The sequence below is a fragment of the Podarcis filfolensis genome (assembly GCF_964270895.1).
Source record: "Podarcis filfolensis genome assembly, chromosome: 8".
Lineage (NCBI taxonomy): Eukaryota > Metazoa > Chordata > Lepidosauria > Squamata > Lacertidae > Podarcis > Podarcis filfolensis.
The window spans coordinates 36,996,875-37,014,812 of record NC_139611.1 but is presented as its reverse complement, the minus strand read 5'-3'; the positions used below and the strand labels follow the sequence as shown (position 1 = coordinate 37,014,812).

Sequence of the window (17,938 nt, the reverse complement as noted above, 5' to 3'; positions counted from 1 at the left end):
AGCAATGCATCTGAGCTGAAACATTACCCAAGTTGTAGTACGGAAAGGCATAAACTGGTCCGTCAACTCTTGTCTCTTTTTCTTTTCACTGTTCAAAGAGGGATCTGTCTGTTGCTACCTTAAAATCTTAGCAAAACACACATCTGGTAACTGCCCCTTCTCTTCTCTCCCCCCCTTCATGTTTCCACTGGTTTTTCAGACTTCCTCTTGCGGTGATTTGGAGACGGCGCATCTGGATTTCTTAAACATACAAAGGAATTGCTGGAGCAAGCAAAAGCAGAGAGAGCCCTGAGGAAAGTTAAGATGTGTTGATAAGCAGCTGATGGGACCTTGCAACTCAAGACACTGACAGTGCCAAGCTCTTTACGAAGACAGGGCTTCAGGGAAATAATACGAATCGAAGCAAAATGAAGATGCACATCTCCTTCAGCTTTGCTGGTTGCATGCTTAAAATCCTGTTGATCCACATCTCCATTTTTCACCCAGCCTCAGCCCCACCACCACCAACTTTGAGGCTTTCAGAAGACGTACCAGGCAGAGAACTGATCCCATCACCCATCATAAAGTTTCCAGGGGACATTTCTCCAAAAACTGACAAAGAACTGGCATTGGTAAGTATGTGTTTGTTTGTTTGTCCCCCCCCCCACACACACTTATTTCCCTTTGAATAATATTTTGCAATGTCTGTCTTGCTAATTCTCTGATTCTCTGTAACCCAATTGCTGCTGCTTTCCATCTCTGAGGTTCCTGGGTGGGGAATAGGAGCTGGCAAAATTATCAGCTTTCAAAATGTTGAAGCAAGCTGTTTCCCCTCATAAAACTTTTAAAGTCAGGCCAGAAGTCTGCATTTGTGAATGGCTGCCCTCTGCCTCTGCAAACAAAGTTCATCAAATTGCTGAAGATTTAACAGGGGAAGGGGGGCTGGCAGAATTGTATATAAAGTAAACAGAGGTGTTTTTTAGAAAAATTGTTTATGAAGCATAGCTTAAGTATAGCCTGAAAGACAATTACTGTACACAGGTGGCTTTGTTTTTTAGCAGATATAATGACTAGTCTCGACCAAGATCTGCTTGAAGCAGTAACTGCCCCTTGAAGCTATTCTCAAACTATGTTCTATCACCATTTCTGAAGCTGCACTGAAAAAGTTTGGGAGGATGTCTGCTCTTAGACATTATAGCTAGTTACAGATTTATTTTGTCTGTGTTTATTTGATCTGTCATAAAAACCAACCTTATAGAAATGAAGATTTTAGGAAAAAGGGAACCATGACATGTGCAATGCAATCTGATGCATTTAACTGAATTGTGTTCCATGGTGCTTACTCACAAGTAGATATAGTATCACAGCCTAACAGGGTAACCCTATAGATGTGTACATGGAAGGAATCCCATTGATCTCAGTGGGGCTTACACCCTAGTACTAAATGTATCTTAGGCTGCAAGTCAGAGTGGTGCAGTGGTTAGAATGTCGAAATAGGACCTGGGAAACCAGAGTTCAAATCCACACTTGGTCATGAAGCTCATTGGGGCAGTTGCTGCCTCTTAGCCTAACCTATCTCATAGGGTTGTTATTGGGAGAAACAACACCTAGAGCTCCTTGGAGAAAAGATGGAATAGAAATGCAATCAACCCATCTTCACAAGGGTGTAAGCCCCACTGAGCGTAATGGGATTTCCTCCTGAGACAGCATGCAAAGGTCTGTGCAGTTAGGGCAGGAATAGCCAATGTGGTACCATCCAGATGTTGCTGATCTCCCACCTCATCTTTCACTATTGACCATGCTGGCTAAGGCTGATGGGTATTGGGCCCCATCTGTACCATACATTTAAATAACTATCCTACCACTTTAAAGAGTCAAATATTTTCAGGCTCTAGACTGGCCCCACCTAGCCAGGCTGGTAACTGAGCTGTGCTAAGGAAAGGTCAGCATAAGGGCTTCCTGTTCAGGCTGGGATCTTGTCCGAGCAACAGGCTGTCTTCACCCTGGTGTGTTTCTGTGAATCCTTTGGCTCCGATTTCCCGGCTGTCCTTCAGGCTCCTCAAAATGCTGGGTCGATTTGGGCTGCCTGAGCCCAAGCCCAGACACCATCACCACACAAATTGGCTTGAGTTGGTTTGGTATTCAGGCATTGGCTAAATCTGGTGCACAGCCCTACCACATTCCCTTGTGAGCAGCCTTCCAGGAGCCACATGCTAGGGTCAAGGAAGATTAGGGGCAAAAGTGAGTAGTGCAATCAATGTGACTCTTACCTTCATACAGCTCAGTACATTCCGGCCATGCAAAAGTCAGTGTTTGCTACACCCACCCACATCACCTCCATCCAGGCATGATCATGCAAGTCAAGCCAGGCTAAAGCACTGGAGGAAACTAAAGAGCACTGCTGTTGAGGGGTGTGACTTTGGGCATGGCTGTCCCATCCTTGAGGAAGATGCCCCAAGACATAGAATATGCAGACGCCCACCCCTTGCCACTTCCAGGGCCCCACAAAATTGTGCGGAAGCCTCTGGGAGATCTTGTGTGGCTCTCTTGTGATCTTCCTGGAACCTGCAACCTCACAACCCTGGTAAGTGAGGCTTTGGCAGGGATGGCAAGCAGGGGTGCACAGGGCAGCACCTTCCCATTTCTCCTCAGGCTGTGAAATGGGAGGTGCTACCACTGGCTTTGGGAGAGGATACAGCTTAAGGAGAGCCCTGGAGTTGGTAGCCAACACTGTCTCCTGTGAAAGTGAGTTCCATAGTTTAATCATGCACTGTGTGAAGAACTGTTTTCTTTGGGTAAGGAAGTACTGTTGTTGAGCTATGGGCCTATCCAGACTGGGGATTGTTGTTTTTTGCAGATGTATTCTACAATATGTCATTGACACAATAAAAGTGCGTCAGTGGGGGATTTATACTAGGTAGCCCACACACATCATTTTGCTTTATTTGTTGTTCTGCAGTGTTTCCCCATTGTCGCCATCTGGTGGGACACACTTGCATGCTAGTGCAACTAAATTGGGATGAAACCACAACAACCCTAGTAACAGGATTTCAGTAGGAAGTTATAGGGTTGGGGAGAGAGGGGGTTTATTGGTTTGTTTTCTACTTGTTCTTATTTGTATTATATATCTTCTGGGGGTTTTCTTGTATTTTTATGTTGTGAATCCCCCTGAGATTCACTGATAAAGGGCGGTATAAATTATTCAAATTTAATAAATAATAACAATAATAATAATATAGGATATGCAGTGATCATAAGTGAAGCAGCATGTCCATGGCAAAACTTTTGCAGACACAAATGATATTGAGAGCAGGACCATGTATAATTACCCCATAAGCACCAATCATCATGGTGATGACCAAAGTGTATCTGGACGAACCCTACATAACTCAATGTTGGCTGGAGTTGCTGGGAGTTGCAGTCCAAAACATTTGCGAGGCAATTTGCAAGGCATCCAGGTGGAGAAGTCTGGTGGAAAGCACAAAACCGGAGCTTAGTGTTTGGGAGATGGCTTTGGTAGTGCAACACAACAGAGGTTTTTTGGACAAGTCTGGAATGTGAATCCCATAGCAAGTAGCTGTCTATTTGTTTAAGGAAGGAAGCATCTGGAGGGGACCACATCGATTGCTTCTGGCTTACGTTATAAAGCCAAGAAAAACATTACTGGGAGGTGGGCAGGGAGTAACACTGTTTTTCTGGCAACTGTTTGAAAAACAGAAGAATCCAGCCAGGCAAGCTTCCCCCCTCCTTCCCCTGGCGAATTGGCATGGCAACTCTAATCCCACCCACACTGTGATTAGAGGACTGTTGCCCTGATATTATCAGTGACTTGAATAAGGTGCAGAAAAGGACAGAAAAAATGCGCAGAGGGATGGGACACCTTCTGTACTTGGAGAGGCTAACAGCACAATCCTATGCAGGTCTACTCAGAAGGACGTCTGAGTATGGGGAAGGGCTGTAGTTCAGTGGCAGAGCATCTGCTCTGCATGCAGAAAGTCTCCAGTTCAATCTCTGGCATCTCCAGGCAGGGATGGGAGAGACTGCCTGCCTGGAACTCTGGGGAGCTGATGCCACTCCATGTAGACAATACTGAGCTGGACTGACCAATGGTCTGACTCAGGACTCAGCTATACAGCTGCAAATAAAATGTTTTAAGTGTGTTGTAAAGTGCTTTATACAAATGTGACACTAGATGGCAATGCTGAGCTATGACAAATTCAATATATTTTCAAAATGTTTTTTTAAAGCATTTTCACAGCATTTTTAATACAGTGGTACCTCGGGTTACATACACTTCAGGTTACATACGTTTCAGGTTACAGACTCCGCTAACCCAGAAATATTACCTCGGGTTAAGAACTTTGCTTCAGGATGAGAACAGAAATCGTACAGCGGTGGTGCAGCTGCAGCAGCAGGCCCCTTTAGCTAAAGTGGTGCTTCAGGTTAAGTAAAGTTTCAGGTTAAGAACGGACCTCCGGAACGAATTAAGTACTTAACCCAAGGTACCACTGTATGTGTCTAGATTCTACCTCAGTATAAGGCAGCGTTATTTGTTCCTATCTTCAGCTGTACTGAGTGGGCTTACTCTCACATAAGTATGTATTGGGTTGCAGCTTAAAGTATTTGGAACTTTCAAGTTTAGTCTGGGGCGGGTGGGTTGGTGGAGAGAGAAATCCACTCACTTTCACATTTTAATGCAAACCTACCTAATGTGAAATACAAGCCAGTGCACAAAATGCAGTCATATTTTGAAATTATGTGATGCAGTTCTCAGGCTGAAAACCATGCATGTGGAAGCACAGATGGTGGAGAGCTGTAGAAATTTGCATGGGTTCATGAAAATAATGTACCAAATGCATTGTATTAGGGAGAAATTGCCTGCAAAAAGGTGAGAGATGGGGAAACTGCATATTAAAGTGTATATTAGCAGGGTTGTGCACAAAAATGTGGTTAAATAAGCATATAAAAATGGGATACACAGACACACAAACACACACACACACACTCACACACACAGATATAGAATTGAGGCAAACTGAGCCCAACAACTTCTGGAGGGCACCAGATTAGCTACATCTGCTGTCGGTTTTTGAAATCTGCATGAGCATCACATCATCAAGCATGAGCAATAATTCTGACCCCTATTTCCCCCTCATGCTAATAGGATTGCAGACTAGGCCCAGCCTTGTTTAGACTCCCAGGCCCTGTTAACTACTCCCCTCCCCTCCACACTTTTCACCTACCATCACCTGTACTTGGACCTTGAATGTTAGTTACATTCATTTAAATGCTTTGCTAGTGACAAGTACAACTGAAAGCCTATAGTCCATTGCGTCCAAAACCTTTGCAAACATGTCCACAATTCATTGTTCCTTTAGAAATATTTACCAGCTCACCTATTCACACATTTTCATTATGTGTGTGTGTATGTGTGTAACAGCTTAACAATTCCCATCTACAATAGCTGCCCTCTCTGGTCACCTTGAGGTAATTCCTTCTCACCACTGGTGAGTCATCCAAACTTCATCGAAAGCCTGTTGTGACTGATTGTGCTGTTCTCTTTTCATTTTGGTTGAAGCAATACCTCAACAAGTATTATGGGTGCCCGAAAGACAACTGCAACCTCATGGTGCTGAAAGATACCTTGAAGAAAATGCAGAAATTCTTTGGGCTTCCTGAAACTGGAGAACTGGACCAAAACACCATAGATACAATGAAGAAACCCCGTTGTGGCAATCCGGATGTGGCCAATTATAATTTCTTCCCGAGAAAACCAAAATGGGAGAAAAATCTCGTCACATACAGGTATGCATACATACTATCAGGCAAAACATTCCATGTTAGGGTACAATCTTAACCTCACTTATCTGGGAGGAAGTCCCATTGAGTAGACAGGCATCATACCTTGGTTGTCCCAAGAAGGAAGCCTTTTTATAACTTCTAGCAGTTTAGCAAGGCCTTCTTACCAGGTAACTTTGGAGGGGAGAAGGAGATCTATCTATCAGATTCACTGGTCCCAAGCTGTTTAAAGCCTTACAAGTCCACATGAATGTCTTAAAGCTAGTTTGGTTAGCAAACCAGCAGCCAGTATCCTTGTAATGATAATATATTGATTTGTTCTTGTTCTTATTATGTATTTTCTGTTCTTATTTTGTATTTTTATGTTGTGAACTGCCCTGTGATCTTCAGATGAAGGGCAGTATACAAATTTTGATGATGATGAGAGACAGAGAGATCAAAAAATGGAAGTAGATTTGTAAGAGTAGTTTCAAAACATCTCCTCCCCTTTGCTTCAAATGTATAGGAGGAAAAGCAAAGCATGAATGGGTTACCTCTGAGACGCCAGTGTTGTACAGGACAAAGCAAGCCTGGGGTGCAATGTAGCTTTCCCAGAATTGAAATCTCAACACTAAGAGATGTCCTACTCTTTACACAGCTGGAGCAATCCTAACCCTCAATATTCATCATTAAAAAGAGGGGGAGCATCTTTGGCCATTATTCCAGAACACCATGAGTTCTTCTGGGAGAATAATGGCTATCCCTTTCTTTCAAATGCTGTTGTTCCATACTACTCCACAGAACAAAACACCACAGGCTCCACTTTGTCTGCCTCTCTCTCCTTCTGCTTCTTAAAAAATAAAATAAAATAAATGTAGGGTTTTTTTTAATCTGGCACTTTGAGCTGGAGAGATTAACCCCACATCCATGTTATGCCTGCAGAAAGAAAGCCGAACCAAAATTACCCTGCGATCTGGACAGCAAATAGTTTAACAAGCACTTCATCGTCCATTAAAGTCTGGAGGGATAAGTCTTAGGCGGAGGAAGTACAGCAGGGCTCTTTTAATGATTTCCATATCTATTTAAGTCCCGTGGCTCAGCTTTTTAGTGTGTGCATCTTTTTCCAGTGCCTCGTACAGACAGTGTTGCTGGCCAGAAATTAGTAATGGCACACAAGCAAGGTTGTGTGTGTGAGAGAGGGGAGGGCTGCAATTCTGTTCACACGTATTTGGGAATAAGCCCCATTGAACACTGTGGAACTCGATTAACCCCCCCCCCCAAAGGATCAGGCTGTACATTTCGTAGGAACTTTGGCTTAAAGGAAGGATGGGGAACATCTGTGGTCCTCTAGATGTTGTTTGGCTACAGCTCCTGTCATCTCTGAATTTGGGCTTGCTGGGAGTTGGAGTCAAATAACATATGGATAGCTACCACCAGGTTCTCTATCCCTGGCTTGAAAGGCTGCTTTATGCTTCCTTTCAGGAGCATTCCAGGGACATTGATCCAAGCTTTGGGTCTTTCCTATGAAGCCCCAGATCCCCTGAGCTTCTCTTCCTTTAAACACTCTAAAAGAAATTGTTTAAAGGGGTTGTTACTCATGGTGAAAATTGCCATGCCAGTGAGATCCAAGGCACCCCACTGTCTTAATTTGCACATATAAACTAGTCCTGGATCTCTCCAGGTGGACCCAAGCTGGCACAACCTGTTCAGGCCAAATCCCAGGTTAACCCCAATCTGCCCAATTTGCTTTGGGATTTGGCTATACAGTAGCTGTTTCACAGATCTAGTAATATAACCACCACCATCACCACCAGCAGCAGCATTACAAGAACACTGTGCAACAAGGAATTAGAACAGACATTAATCCTTCACACACATACACCCCCAAAATGATGAGTCTTATGTTAAGAGACTGATTAGTTAGCTATAGGGCTCTTTGTATTGCTTTTGCTGCAAGAGACTTAGTGTGGCTGCTATCCCTTTGGGGGATTTTCTCCAACTGATCCATACCCTTCTCCGTTTCTGACCCTACCCCACCCTACTTTTATTGTGAAGGATTTTAGGCTACACCCCAGATCTGGACTCAGAGACTGTGGATGATGCTTTTGCCCGAGCCTTTAAAGTCTGGAGTGATGTCACACCACTGGAGTTTTCCCGAATTCATGATGGTGAAGCAGATATCATGATCAATTTTGGACGATGGGGTAAATATCTCCATACAGCATTAAGGATAAGAAAACCTGAAGGACAATGCAGCTCTCTGTCCATTTCTGCCTTCTCCCTTCTGTATCTATGTTGGTCTGCACAGGGGATTTATTACCTGGTACTTTACCCTTTCCCACCAGCTCTCTTCCAATGCATGAACAGCAATACATTCAGGAGATCTAGGTATGTAGACCACCCACCCACAGAGCACTTGACTGGACCAGTCCAATAGCATATATATAGTGCACTTCAGAACTGTTCAAATTCACCTAGTACAGTCATTATCTCAGTTGTCCTTACTAGAACCCTATGAGGGAGGTCAACAATACTATTGTGCTTGAATTGCTGAAGCTGACAGAACATCAGGTAGCAGAACTAGGAATTCTCTCAAGGGGAAAGGAGAAAAGAGTAGGGCCAGGGGTGATTTGGGATGGCTCTGAGGGCTGGTCAGAACAATTGGGGGAAGGTTTAGAGGCCATGACCAGTTCAAAACCACATCATGATTGGTGGGAGAGAGACAGCCACTCCTGTCTTTGAGGCCCTCCAGACAGGTGGGGCATTTTTTGTGGGTGTCTTCGGCAACATGTCTTTGATGCAATAATAAGGCATCAGTGGTGGATTTATACTGGACGCCATTCCACTCTATTCATTGTTCTGGATTGCTTCTCTGGTGTCCATCCATTGTTGCCATTTGGAGGAGGACTACACTGCAACAAAAGCGGAATAATACCACCACCATCCTGGAACATTTGGGGTATAAAAAGTTACAGGATTTCAGGACGAAGCTAACAGGACATGTAGCAATTGGAAATGAAGCAGTATCTCTGCCTTGAAACATTTGCATGCTCAAACAGGACTGAAAGTGAGATTGCCTAAAGCTGCCCTGATGCCATCCTGACCACAAATCCTCATGAAGGAACAATGAAAAAGGATATCTGGAGGGGTACCGAAGGTACACATAGCTGAGAACTCAGGGTTTGGCTGGGAGCATCTGACATTTGTTTCCAATGGCAAGGGATCAAACCCAGAAAGTCCTCAGTGATGCAAAAGTGGTCACCGCAGGCAGTGTCGCTGGCCAGGCTGCTGGTGAGAAACTGATGAATAACAGGGTTATGCCCTTGCCAGGAGGTTGTGTTTCCAAGAAAAGCTTTCAGTGAAATAACGGGAGAAGCCAAGAACTCGGCCTTCACCCGAGGAGGGACTTGAAATTACTTGGTGCAGAAAATACACACAGCTTTATTCATAGACACCCAATGAGAGAGAGAGAGAGAGAGAGAGAGAGAGAGAGAGAGAGAGAGAGAGAGACCCTGAATAGCTCCAAGGTAGAACATCTGCTTTGTATGCATAAGGTCCCAGGTTCAGTTCCTGGCATCTTAGTATAAGGCAGTTTCCTATGTTGGTGGGGAGACCACAATAAAAAAGGCAAAAAAGGAAAATGCAGTGTTTATTTATATATTTCAGAGGTGTGTTTTCCCGCTACTGCCAATAGGTCCCAGAGAAGATTTTTCATCAATAAAATGTAAATCAGCACAAGAGATTAAAAATCAAATATAATAAAAAAAAATCCTTAACTCAAACGCACACAAAGTAAAACAGAAAGGGAAGCATTAAATGATTCATCAGCCCATAAAAATTGTAGTAAAAACAACCTAGCTATTTTAAAGAGGGCATGATTATTCAACCATTTTAGATATTTGTTTTCCTGTATTTAATGCCGCTTGATTTCTTCTTTCTTCTGCAGAGCACGGTGATGGGTATCCTTTTGATGGCAAGGATGGTCTCCTGGCTCATGCCTTTGCCCCTGGGCCCGGGGTTGGTGGGGACTCCCATTTTGACGATGATGAGCTTTGGACTTTGGGTGAAGGACAAGGTATGGCAGCTGCTGATGGATTCAGAACATCGCCGAATGTCGACTGTTACCAGAAAGACTGGACAGCAAAACAGTGTAGATCAGCCTTCCCCAACTCAATACTATTTAGATGTTATTGGATTCCAGCCCCCACCATCCCTGACCACTGACTATGCTAGCTGAGGCTGATGGGAATTGGAGTCCAAAATATACAGAGGACACCAGGTTTGGGAAGGCTGGCGTAGATTTAGGGCTGATCCCTCAGAATTACCTTCAGGTGACCATTGGCAATGTTGGCTCAGGGTGATAGGTGTTGGAGTCCAGCAACATTTTCATATGCTAATATTTAGGAACTTACGCAAAATACTATAATTTAAATGCATCTCACACCAGAGTTGGGAAGATTAGAACCAGGTGAATGGTGAGCACCAGCTCACTTTGCTGTCCAGGCAATAAATGTTGATGGGCAACTTCAAGGCATCTGAAGGCCAGAGTAACTCACCTAGTTGGCTCCTTGCCTTCTGCCCTGCCAGTCTTGAAGGGCTGAAGCCAACACTGCCACTGAGCAATGGCCAATGTCAGGAAGGCATCAGATAAATAATAAAATATATATTTTTAGTGGGTCACATAAGGTCTTCACAGATTAGCTTACATTAAACAGCTTCCACTGTTTAATGTATTTCCAGATGACTCTCCTGTAGTTCAATGTCTTAGCAAGTTCTGCTTTTAGCTACAGTGTTCTTTGACACCCCGCTCTAGAAATTATACTGAGAAACTCACATTTATATTTTGACCCCTCCTGACAGAGTCTCTGTTCTTTCCCTTTCAAGTTGTTAGAGTGAAATACGGCAATGCAGATGGGGAATTCTGCAAATTCCCATTCCTGTTCAATGACAAAGAATATAACAGCTGCACCGATGCGGGTCGGAGTGATGGATTCCTTTGGTGTTCGACAACATACAACTTTGATTCAGATGGCAAATACGGATTCTGTCCCCATGAATGTAAGTTGACTGACAGAAGCAGAGAGCTGCACTTTGTTTTAATTTGGAAGCATATTGTGGCCTTTCCCAGATGACATGTATGATGTCTTTAGTTTCTCACTAGAAATATGGGGTTAATGGTTGTATCAGTATGCCTCCAATTGTGTAAGCTGGCCAGGTCCCTTCCATGCAAAATCCCTTTGGAGACATCAGAGTGCTGGTCTGGACATGATAGTTTTGGGGTGCACTTGTGTTATCATAGTGCTTTAAATAGAAGGTGCAAATGTGGCTGAAATCTCACTGCTATCAACATGAAAACAATCAGCTTTTTGCTTTTAAGATTTTTGCCCACTCCATCCCAGATATTTAGCAAAACTAGAAAAATGAGGTATTTAATCTTGTTTTGTATGTTTGGTGTTGTTTTTCCTATGTTTCCTTATAAGCTTGCCACACCAAGGGTATTCCTACCACAGGTGATAAGATATCCCCTGGTGTACTCCAAGAAGCCAAAAAATTAGAGACAGGCTCTTAATCAGGGGTCGGCAAGGCTTACTGGGCATGGGCTGGATCACTCCTGTGGAGATTCTCCGTGGGCCGGACCGGTGCAGCGCTACACCACAAATCTCTTCTGCGCATGCCCAGATGCTGAAAATTGCACCTGCGCAGAAGCAATTTCCGGTGCTGCGGGATATGTGCAGATGCAATTTCCGGTGTCTGGGCATGCACAGAACCAATTTCCAGAGCTGCGGAAGAGAGTCCCCACGCCGCTTTAGCCCAGCACTCAAGGACTCGCCAAGCGGGCATTTCGGTTTGGGGTTGGCCCATGGGCTGGTTAAGCGACACCAGCTGGTTAAGCTGGTGTCTGGGCCACTTCCGGTTTACTGGAGCATTATGCCAGCAACATATAATTTGGACTTGTGAATCCCCACAACTGGTTTTCTGAGGCAAACCTCTTTCGGCAGTGGTGTTGCTAGTAGCCATGATAGCTATGTACTCATGGATAGTTTTATCCCCTGTGAATTTATCTACTCTCTTTTTAAAGCCTTCCAAGTTGGTGGCCATCTTGTGGCAGTGTATTCCCTTGTTTAAGTATGCACTGTGTGCAATGCTAAAATTTGTCTGGTCTGAATTGCTCACCATTGAACTTCACTGGATAACCTGAGTTTCTAGTATTATGGAGAGGGAGAGAGAGATTACTCTTGGCTTGCTCTTTAATTCTTTTTTTAAACTAGAATGGATGGAATTTGAACCACTTGTGTTCAAAGCATGCATTCTGCCACTCTCTCTATGGAAGTGGGTCTGGAACCTGAAGAATGGTGGTGCTAGCACATCACACTAATAAAATCTCTGCAAAATAAGAGCAATGCTTTATCTTGGGCAGGTACCAGGAAATAGACCCTACTCATTGTAAGTACAGTAGAAAAATATGAGATGCGCTTTGATGAGTTGCATGTGTCCACTTCCATATTGTAAGACAAGAATTATAGAGCTCTTATCGGTCTCTCAGAGAGATATAACTGTATGTTGCCAAAGATAGGGAAAGTGAGATGAGACCATTAGATCCCAGTTATCTTCATTCTGCCACATTTTGTTGTACGGGAAGCCTTGAAGCTTTCAGAGGCAGAAAATGATTTTTAAGCTCAGCAAATATCTTGGGGCTTTTCTTCTTCTTACAAAGCTCTTCAAGCTGCCCAGTTTTTAAGCAGAGAAAAAGTGACGCTCTATACTTTGAGAAACCACACATTCAAATACGGAGGGGAAAGTTCTGTGGAATCTGGCAAGCTGAGCTTCTATTTGGTTCCTTGCTCTTGCTAGCTGTGGATATAGAAAGCCAAGATTTACAGACAATTTCTCTCTTTGAAATTTGGAAGGAATTCTTAAAGGGGAAAAACTTGGTTCACAGATTGTAAAATTGGTGTGGTCTGTTGTTCTGAAGCCAGAATGTCAAATGTGGAGACAATTTTTAGGAAGGAGGAAAGTTAGATGCTAAATATATATGTAGCTACTTTCTCTCTGCCAACACACTTTGCTCCTCCTAATAAAATATCTCTCTGGCTGGTCCTGTAGTAGGAAATGATGTCCCTGTTCTCTTCCAGCATAATGTACTTCTATTTCTTATACACTAGCAGCATTGTCAGATCCCTTAAACGTTGAACCTGACACTTGGGAGATGCAGCCTTGGAGCTAAAAGGTGATGCTTGGCAGAACTGGGGGTGGAGACTAGTGAGAAAAGCTGCAGCCTAGTGGTATATGAGGAGCACAGAAGGTTGGACCATGCCTTGTACCAATGTACCACCTACTAAGCTACCAGGAAATGACTCAGCACAAACAATACAGAGACTGCGGAAGGGACAGAGAGAGTTTGAAGGAGAATGGAAGCTTGTTTAAACAATGTTCTTCATTGTGTATTACTCCTGCTTGATTCTTAATGATAGCTCGCACCACCTGAAACATGGCTGACACCTCCAAATGGAGCCTTGTGGATGAGGTGAAGTGGAGAGAATTTCAGAAGCAAAGAAGTAGCTTGCTCACTTGAATCTTTCCACTCATCTTGATAGCCTTCCTCCATCTTCCATGGAGGCAAACCAGTGGCATTATCACAGTACAGGTACACATTCAGGCAGGCAAAAGCACCTGAGGAGGATGCAGAGCAGGGTTGGTGAGTATATGGTCTTGGAAGAGAGGCATGATCAGAAGAGGCCTAGGGACAAGATAGAAAGTCCTGTGGAGCCGCATCTGGTTCTCAGGCCTGAGGTTCCTACCTCTTTTTAAACACAAAACCCCATGGCCCTTATGTTTCAAATGAGCATGTTCCAGCTTGCATCCTGACCGGGACAGAGTGACTTCTTTCTTTATGGTTGTCATATCACTAAAGACTTCTCTGCTGTTCACACAGCAAAGAAGGCTAAAGAAAATGGCAGAAAGACAAAGGACTGTTTGACATTTCCCTGTGCCTTCCTGTGTCAGCCAGGAGCCTACAGTCACTCCAGGATGAAGCAACATTGTACTCAGTTTCCATATGTTTGTAATGGATTTGGGTTTGTTTTTTTGCAACTTGTACATGGCTAATAAAATGTGCACTTGAAAATGCAGAGGCGTACAGCTGGAAGAAGCTTAAGTGGAAAGCGAGTGACTCATCTTAGCTCACTCATCTTTTTTTGTTTGCTCCAGCAAAGATACTTTGCCGAAAAGGAATTCAAACACAGTCCTTTGGATAACATTTCTTCTCCTGGAACTGCTTTGCCCTAGATCAGGAAAAGTGGGGAACCTCAGACCCAGGGGCCAAAAGTGGCCGACTTGTGAGCAGAGGATTCCCTCCTGTGGTGCATTTGAGGTCTTCCCTTGGTGCTCACTCTCCCTTCTCTGCCCCATTGGTCATTGAGCTGAAAAAGAAAGTTGAGAGAGTGACTCTCTTTCCCACTTTCCCTTTCAGTTCTGTGTGCATTTCAAAGCTCAGAAGGGCCTTGGATCTCACTTTTGCCCAGATCTCTTGGGAGAATCTGTGTGTGTGTGTGCATGCACGTGCGCACACACACACACTTTCTCTCTTTCTGTCTCTTGGAAGGGAGTTGATCTGAGGGAGAGAAATGATCAAAGGACATGGTGCCCTCAGCATTCACTCCAAAATCCAAATGTGCCTACATTAAACTAAAAAGGTTGACATCCTCTGGTCTACAATGTTTAACTGGACTTCCTGGCAGACCAAGAATGACTCATGGGCTGCAGGTTCCTCACTCCTAGAAGGTTGCAGGTCCAATCCTGGACAACCACTCTCAGTCAATGTCAACTGTGCAATGGTAGCAGCTTTCCAGGGTTTCAGGCAAAAATCTTTGCCAGCAGTACTTGGAGATACCAGAGACTAAGCCTGGGACTTTCTGCACACAAGGCACACACTCTACTATTCGGCTTGCATCAAGTTACATAGCGGCAAATCCAGAAGTGCAGGATCCCTTCATCATTGTTGCAGGCTAGATTATACAGCTTTCTAAGATGATAGAATAACCTTACAATTATACAACAGTAAGGGGTGCATTGCAACAATCAATGCAGATCTCCATGTGTTGCCTTTCAGCTAGATCTACTGTTTTCTGTGCATGTACATGGACAAATGTTTTTGAGTGCTCCAGTATCTTCTTTTGGGGTGACTTGAGTTGTGTTTTCCTTGAAGTTCCATAGTATGTAACTTGTGCACTGTCCTTGTGAAACAGAAGTGTTCTTAAATGTTTAGCTTTGGAGCAGACAGAATAACCCTTTGGTGTTCTTCTTATGTGCCTTCTTCAGAGTCACTCCAGGAGCCAATCCTCAGTAGCTGACTTACCTCCTTTCACTCTGATTGGCTCCAATCAGAATAAAGAGTGAGAATACTTCTTCTCAGTGGCTGCAAAGCTCCCCTTTCATGCTGATTGGGCAGCTCTAGGAGATGGGGATCCTACTGCAGAAGTAGTAATAGGTCACTGATTCCAGACCACTATACCTCTGGCCGCATAGCCACATGTGCAGTGGATTAAAGCACAAATGATATCTTCCAAATGTTTGAAATGTCTTCCTCCTCCTCCTGCAGTGCTATTCACAATGGGTGGAAATGGTGATGGGCAGCCGTGCAAGTTCCCCTTCAAATTTCAAGGCAGCACCTATGATAGCTGTACCACGGAAGGAAGAACAGATGGATACAGATGGTGTGGGACCACTGAAGATTATGACCGAGATAAGAAATTTGGATTTTGTCCAGAGACAGGTAGAGTCGCTTTGCTATTGCATGGGTAGATTTATGCCAATGAAAGCAACCTCTCCCCTATGACATTGGTGGCTGTGTGTTAATGCTTCTTAAATTATTATTACTCTTCTCTTTGGAGAGAGGACCTTTTCAGGTTTCTTAATCTCCTAAGGATGGGAAGATGGAAAGAAGCAGTTGTTACTTTTTCATGCCAGATGATGATGTATGGCAGCGGTGGCAGGTGCCCTTTGGGACTGGTGGGGTAGAAGGCCCAGGGACCACTAGTAGGTGGCGCTAGAGCCAATGACGGGCAGAACCAGAGTCATTTTGCTCCCTGCTGAGTTCTGCAGGGGCAATGCTGCAAAAAATAAGATGTGGATAAACTGAAGGAACCAAAAGCTGAAACCAACTAGAATTCCAGGAGCACAGACGGAATGGCAGAGTGAATCCACAGAATAATGAAGGGACTGAATGGGAAAGGGAGAAATCAGCTCTTATTTTTGCTTCTTCTTTTCTGCAGCAATGTCAACGGTTGGTGGAAACTCTGAAGGAGCACCCTGTGTTTTTCCTTTCATATTCCTTGGGAATAAGTACGAGTCCTGTACCAGCTCTGGGCGTCAGGATGGGAAGATGTGGTGTTCCTCAACTAGCAACTATGACGAAGACCGCAAGTGGGGATTTTGTCCAGATCAAGGTAGCTCTTTTCCTCATATTTATTATTTATTATTCAATTTACAGTCCACTTTCTTCCCTCTCTTCATATTATCCCCACAATAACCCTGTGAGGTAGATTAAGCTGAGAAGTTGTGACTGGCCCAAGGTCACCCAGAGAGCTTCATGGCCAAGTGGGGATTTGAACCCAGGTCTTCCACATTCTAGTCTAACTCCCTAACCACTACACCACACTGGCTGTCATATATGCATACTAGCTCCAGTTCTCTAAAGTAGGAATTGGGGATGCACAATCACTCTAGTTACAGCATGGATAGGGATAAATTTGACACAGTTAGCATTTAAAGTTGAACCTACATATCTTGCCCTTTCTCAAACAATATAGAGATTGAATCATTGTCATCCTTCAATATTTGCACTTCTCTAAATTTTGCATTGTGGTTCTCCCATCATGTAATGTATACAAAAATGCCAGTGCAGGGGGTAAAGTGTGCATACATATACATATATTTGTGAAAATAACATACAAAAATATATTAGGGGAAATTACTTTGCAAAGATATGTATTCTATATTAGGCAAAATTACACACAAATGTGTGCGTTAGGAAACATTTGGAATAAAATGGTGGTGGAAACTAAGGTGGAAATATGGAGAACTGAACTTAAAAGTTGCAAAATGAGAAACAAAACTGCTGGTCTCCTCCCACCCCTAGGGAAGAAATAACAGGGCTGCCCTCTGGGGTCTCCTGGGCTCTACACATGCCTGGCATGATTCGGGGGGGGGGGGGCATTTTGTGATTCACCTCAGGTGCCAAAATGTCTTCAGCCAGCCCTGCTTGTGGACATTCCACTATGTCTCTGTGTGAATTTGGTTAGGATGATTCCAGGGGTTCCAGGGAAATCCTAAAAAAAATATGCATCTTAAAACAGTCACCTGAGCAAAAAAGCAAATTGAGGCGTACTTATGAAGCATACTGAGAGTTGTTCTGCATTCCTTCGTCTCCTTAGTCTTGCTTTTAACAGCATATAGCTGCTTCGAGCAGCTTCTGAATGTGGCACCTCAACAACGTCAGATAAAAATTATTTCAAAAACAGTGCAGGAAGTGACTGTGCACCATTTTCTTCTCTTTTATTGTACAACATACCCTCATGCTTTATGGCTGGGTGCAGCCATTTTGCTGTGCACACAACCCTCCCTCCTCTTAAACATGTTGGTCTTGGGGAAAGCTTGCAAAACAGATTAAGGTCCAGATTGTGGTTACGTTTGTCCTTGGTGAATCAAAACATCTCACTTAGGCACTTCTCAGAAATACGACCTAGAATATTATGTAGAATAGATTGCAAAACATAAAACAAATGAGTCGCCTTCACAACAGGAAGAAGAGTTGTCTCATGAAATTTCCCAAGTGATGTCCTTTGAAGACAGGAACATAGGAAGCATTCAACTGAAGGCCAGAACAAAGTTTACAAGCACAACTGTGGTCACATGTGGTTATTTCCATATTAAATTGAGCCCTGCTTTTTCAGTAATTCTGATAATGTGGAGTGAACCTATACATGTTTCTTGTTGTTGCTGCTGCTGCTCCTGCTGCTGTTCTCATTCTTCTTCATTATTTCTTGCAAAATACAACATACAATGTTAAAAACAGTTAAAACCAATTTCAGTCAAGAAAATAGGGTGGGTCCCAAAATATGCATTTGTCAAAGGCCATGGTAAAGAGATTTATATTCAACATCTGACACAAACTACACAATGA

The 17,938-nt window shown here is 43.6% G+C and overlaps 1 protein-coding gene across 2 annotated transcripts in view; it reads left to right on the top strand.

Moving 5' to 3' along the window:
• The first annotated feature begins 204 nt into the window (after nucleotides 1-204).
• MMP2 (matrix metallopeptidase 2) overlaps nucleotides 205-17,938 on the top strand; it is a 30,226-nt gene continuing 12,492 nt past the window's right edge. For both annotated transcript variants that reach the window (XR_014551224.1, XM_083626044.1), the window contains exons 1-7: nucleotides 205-611; nucleotides 5,558-5,784; nucleotides 7,813-7,961; nucleotides 9,704-9,832; nucleotides 10,642-10,815; nucleotides 15,356-15,529; nucleotides 16,029-16,202. Coding sequence is in view for 1 of the 2 variants with exons in the window: in XM_083626044.1 (XP_083482170.1) it covers nucleotides 408-611; nucleotides 5,558-5,784; nucleotides 7,813-7,961; nucleotides 9,704-9,832; nucleotides 10,642-10,815; nucleotides 15,356-15,529; nucleotides 16,029-16,202 (1,231 nt within the window). In the remaining variant the exon portion in view is untranslated. The remainder of the gene's footprint in view (nucleotides 612-5,557; nucleotides 5,785-7,812; nucleotides 7,962-9,703; nucleotides 9,833-10,641; nucleotides 10,816-15,355; nucleotides 15,530-16,028; nucleotides 16,203-17,938) is intronic.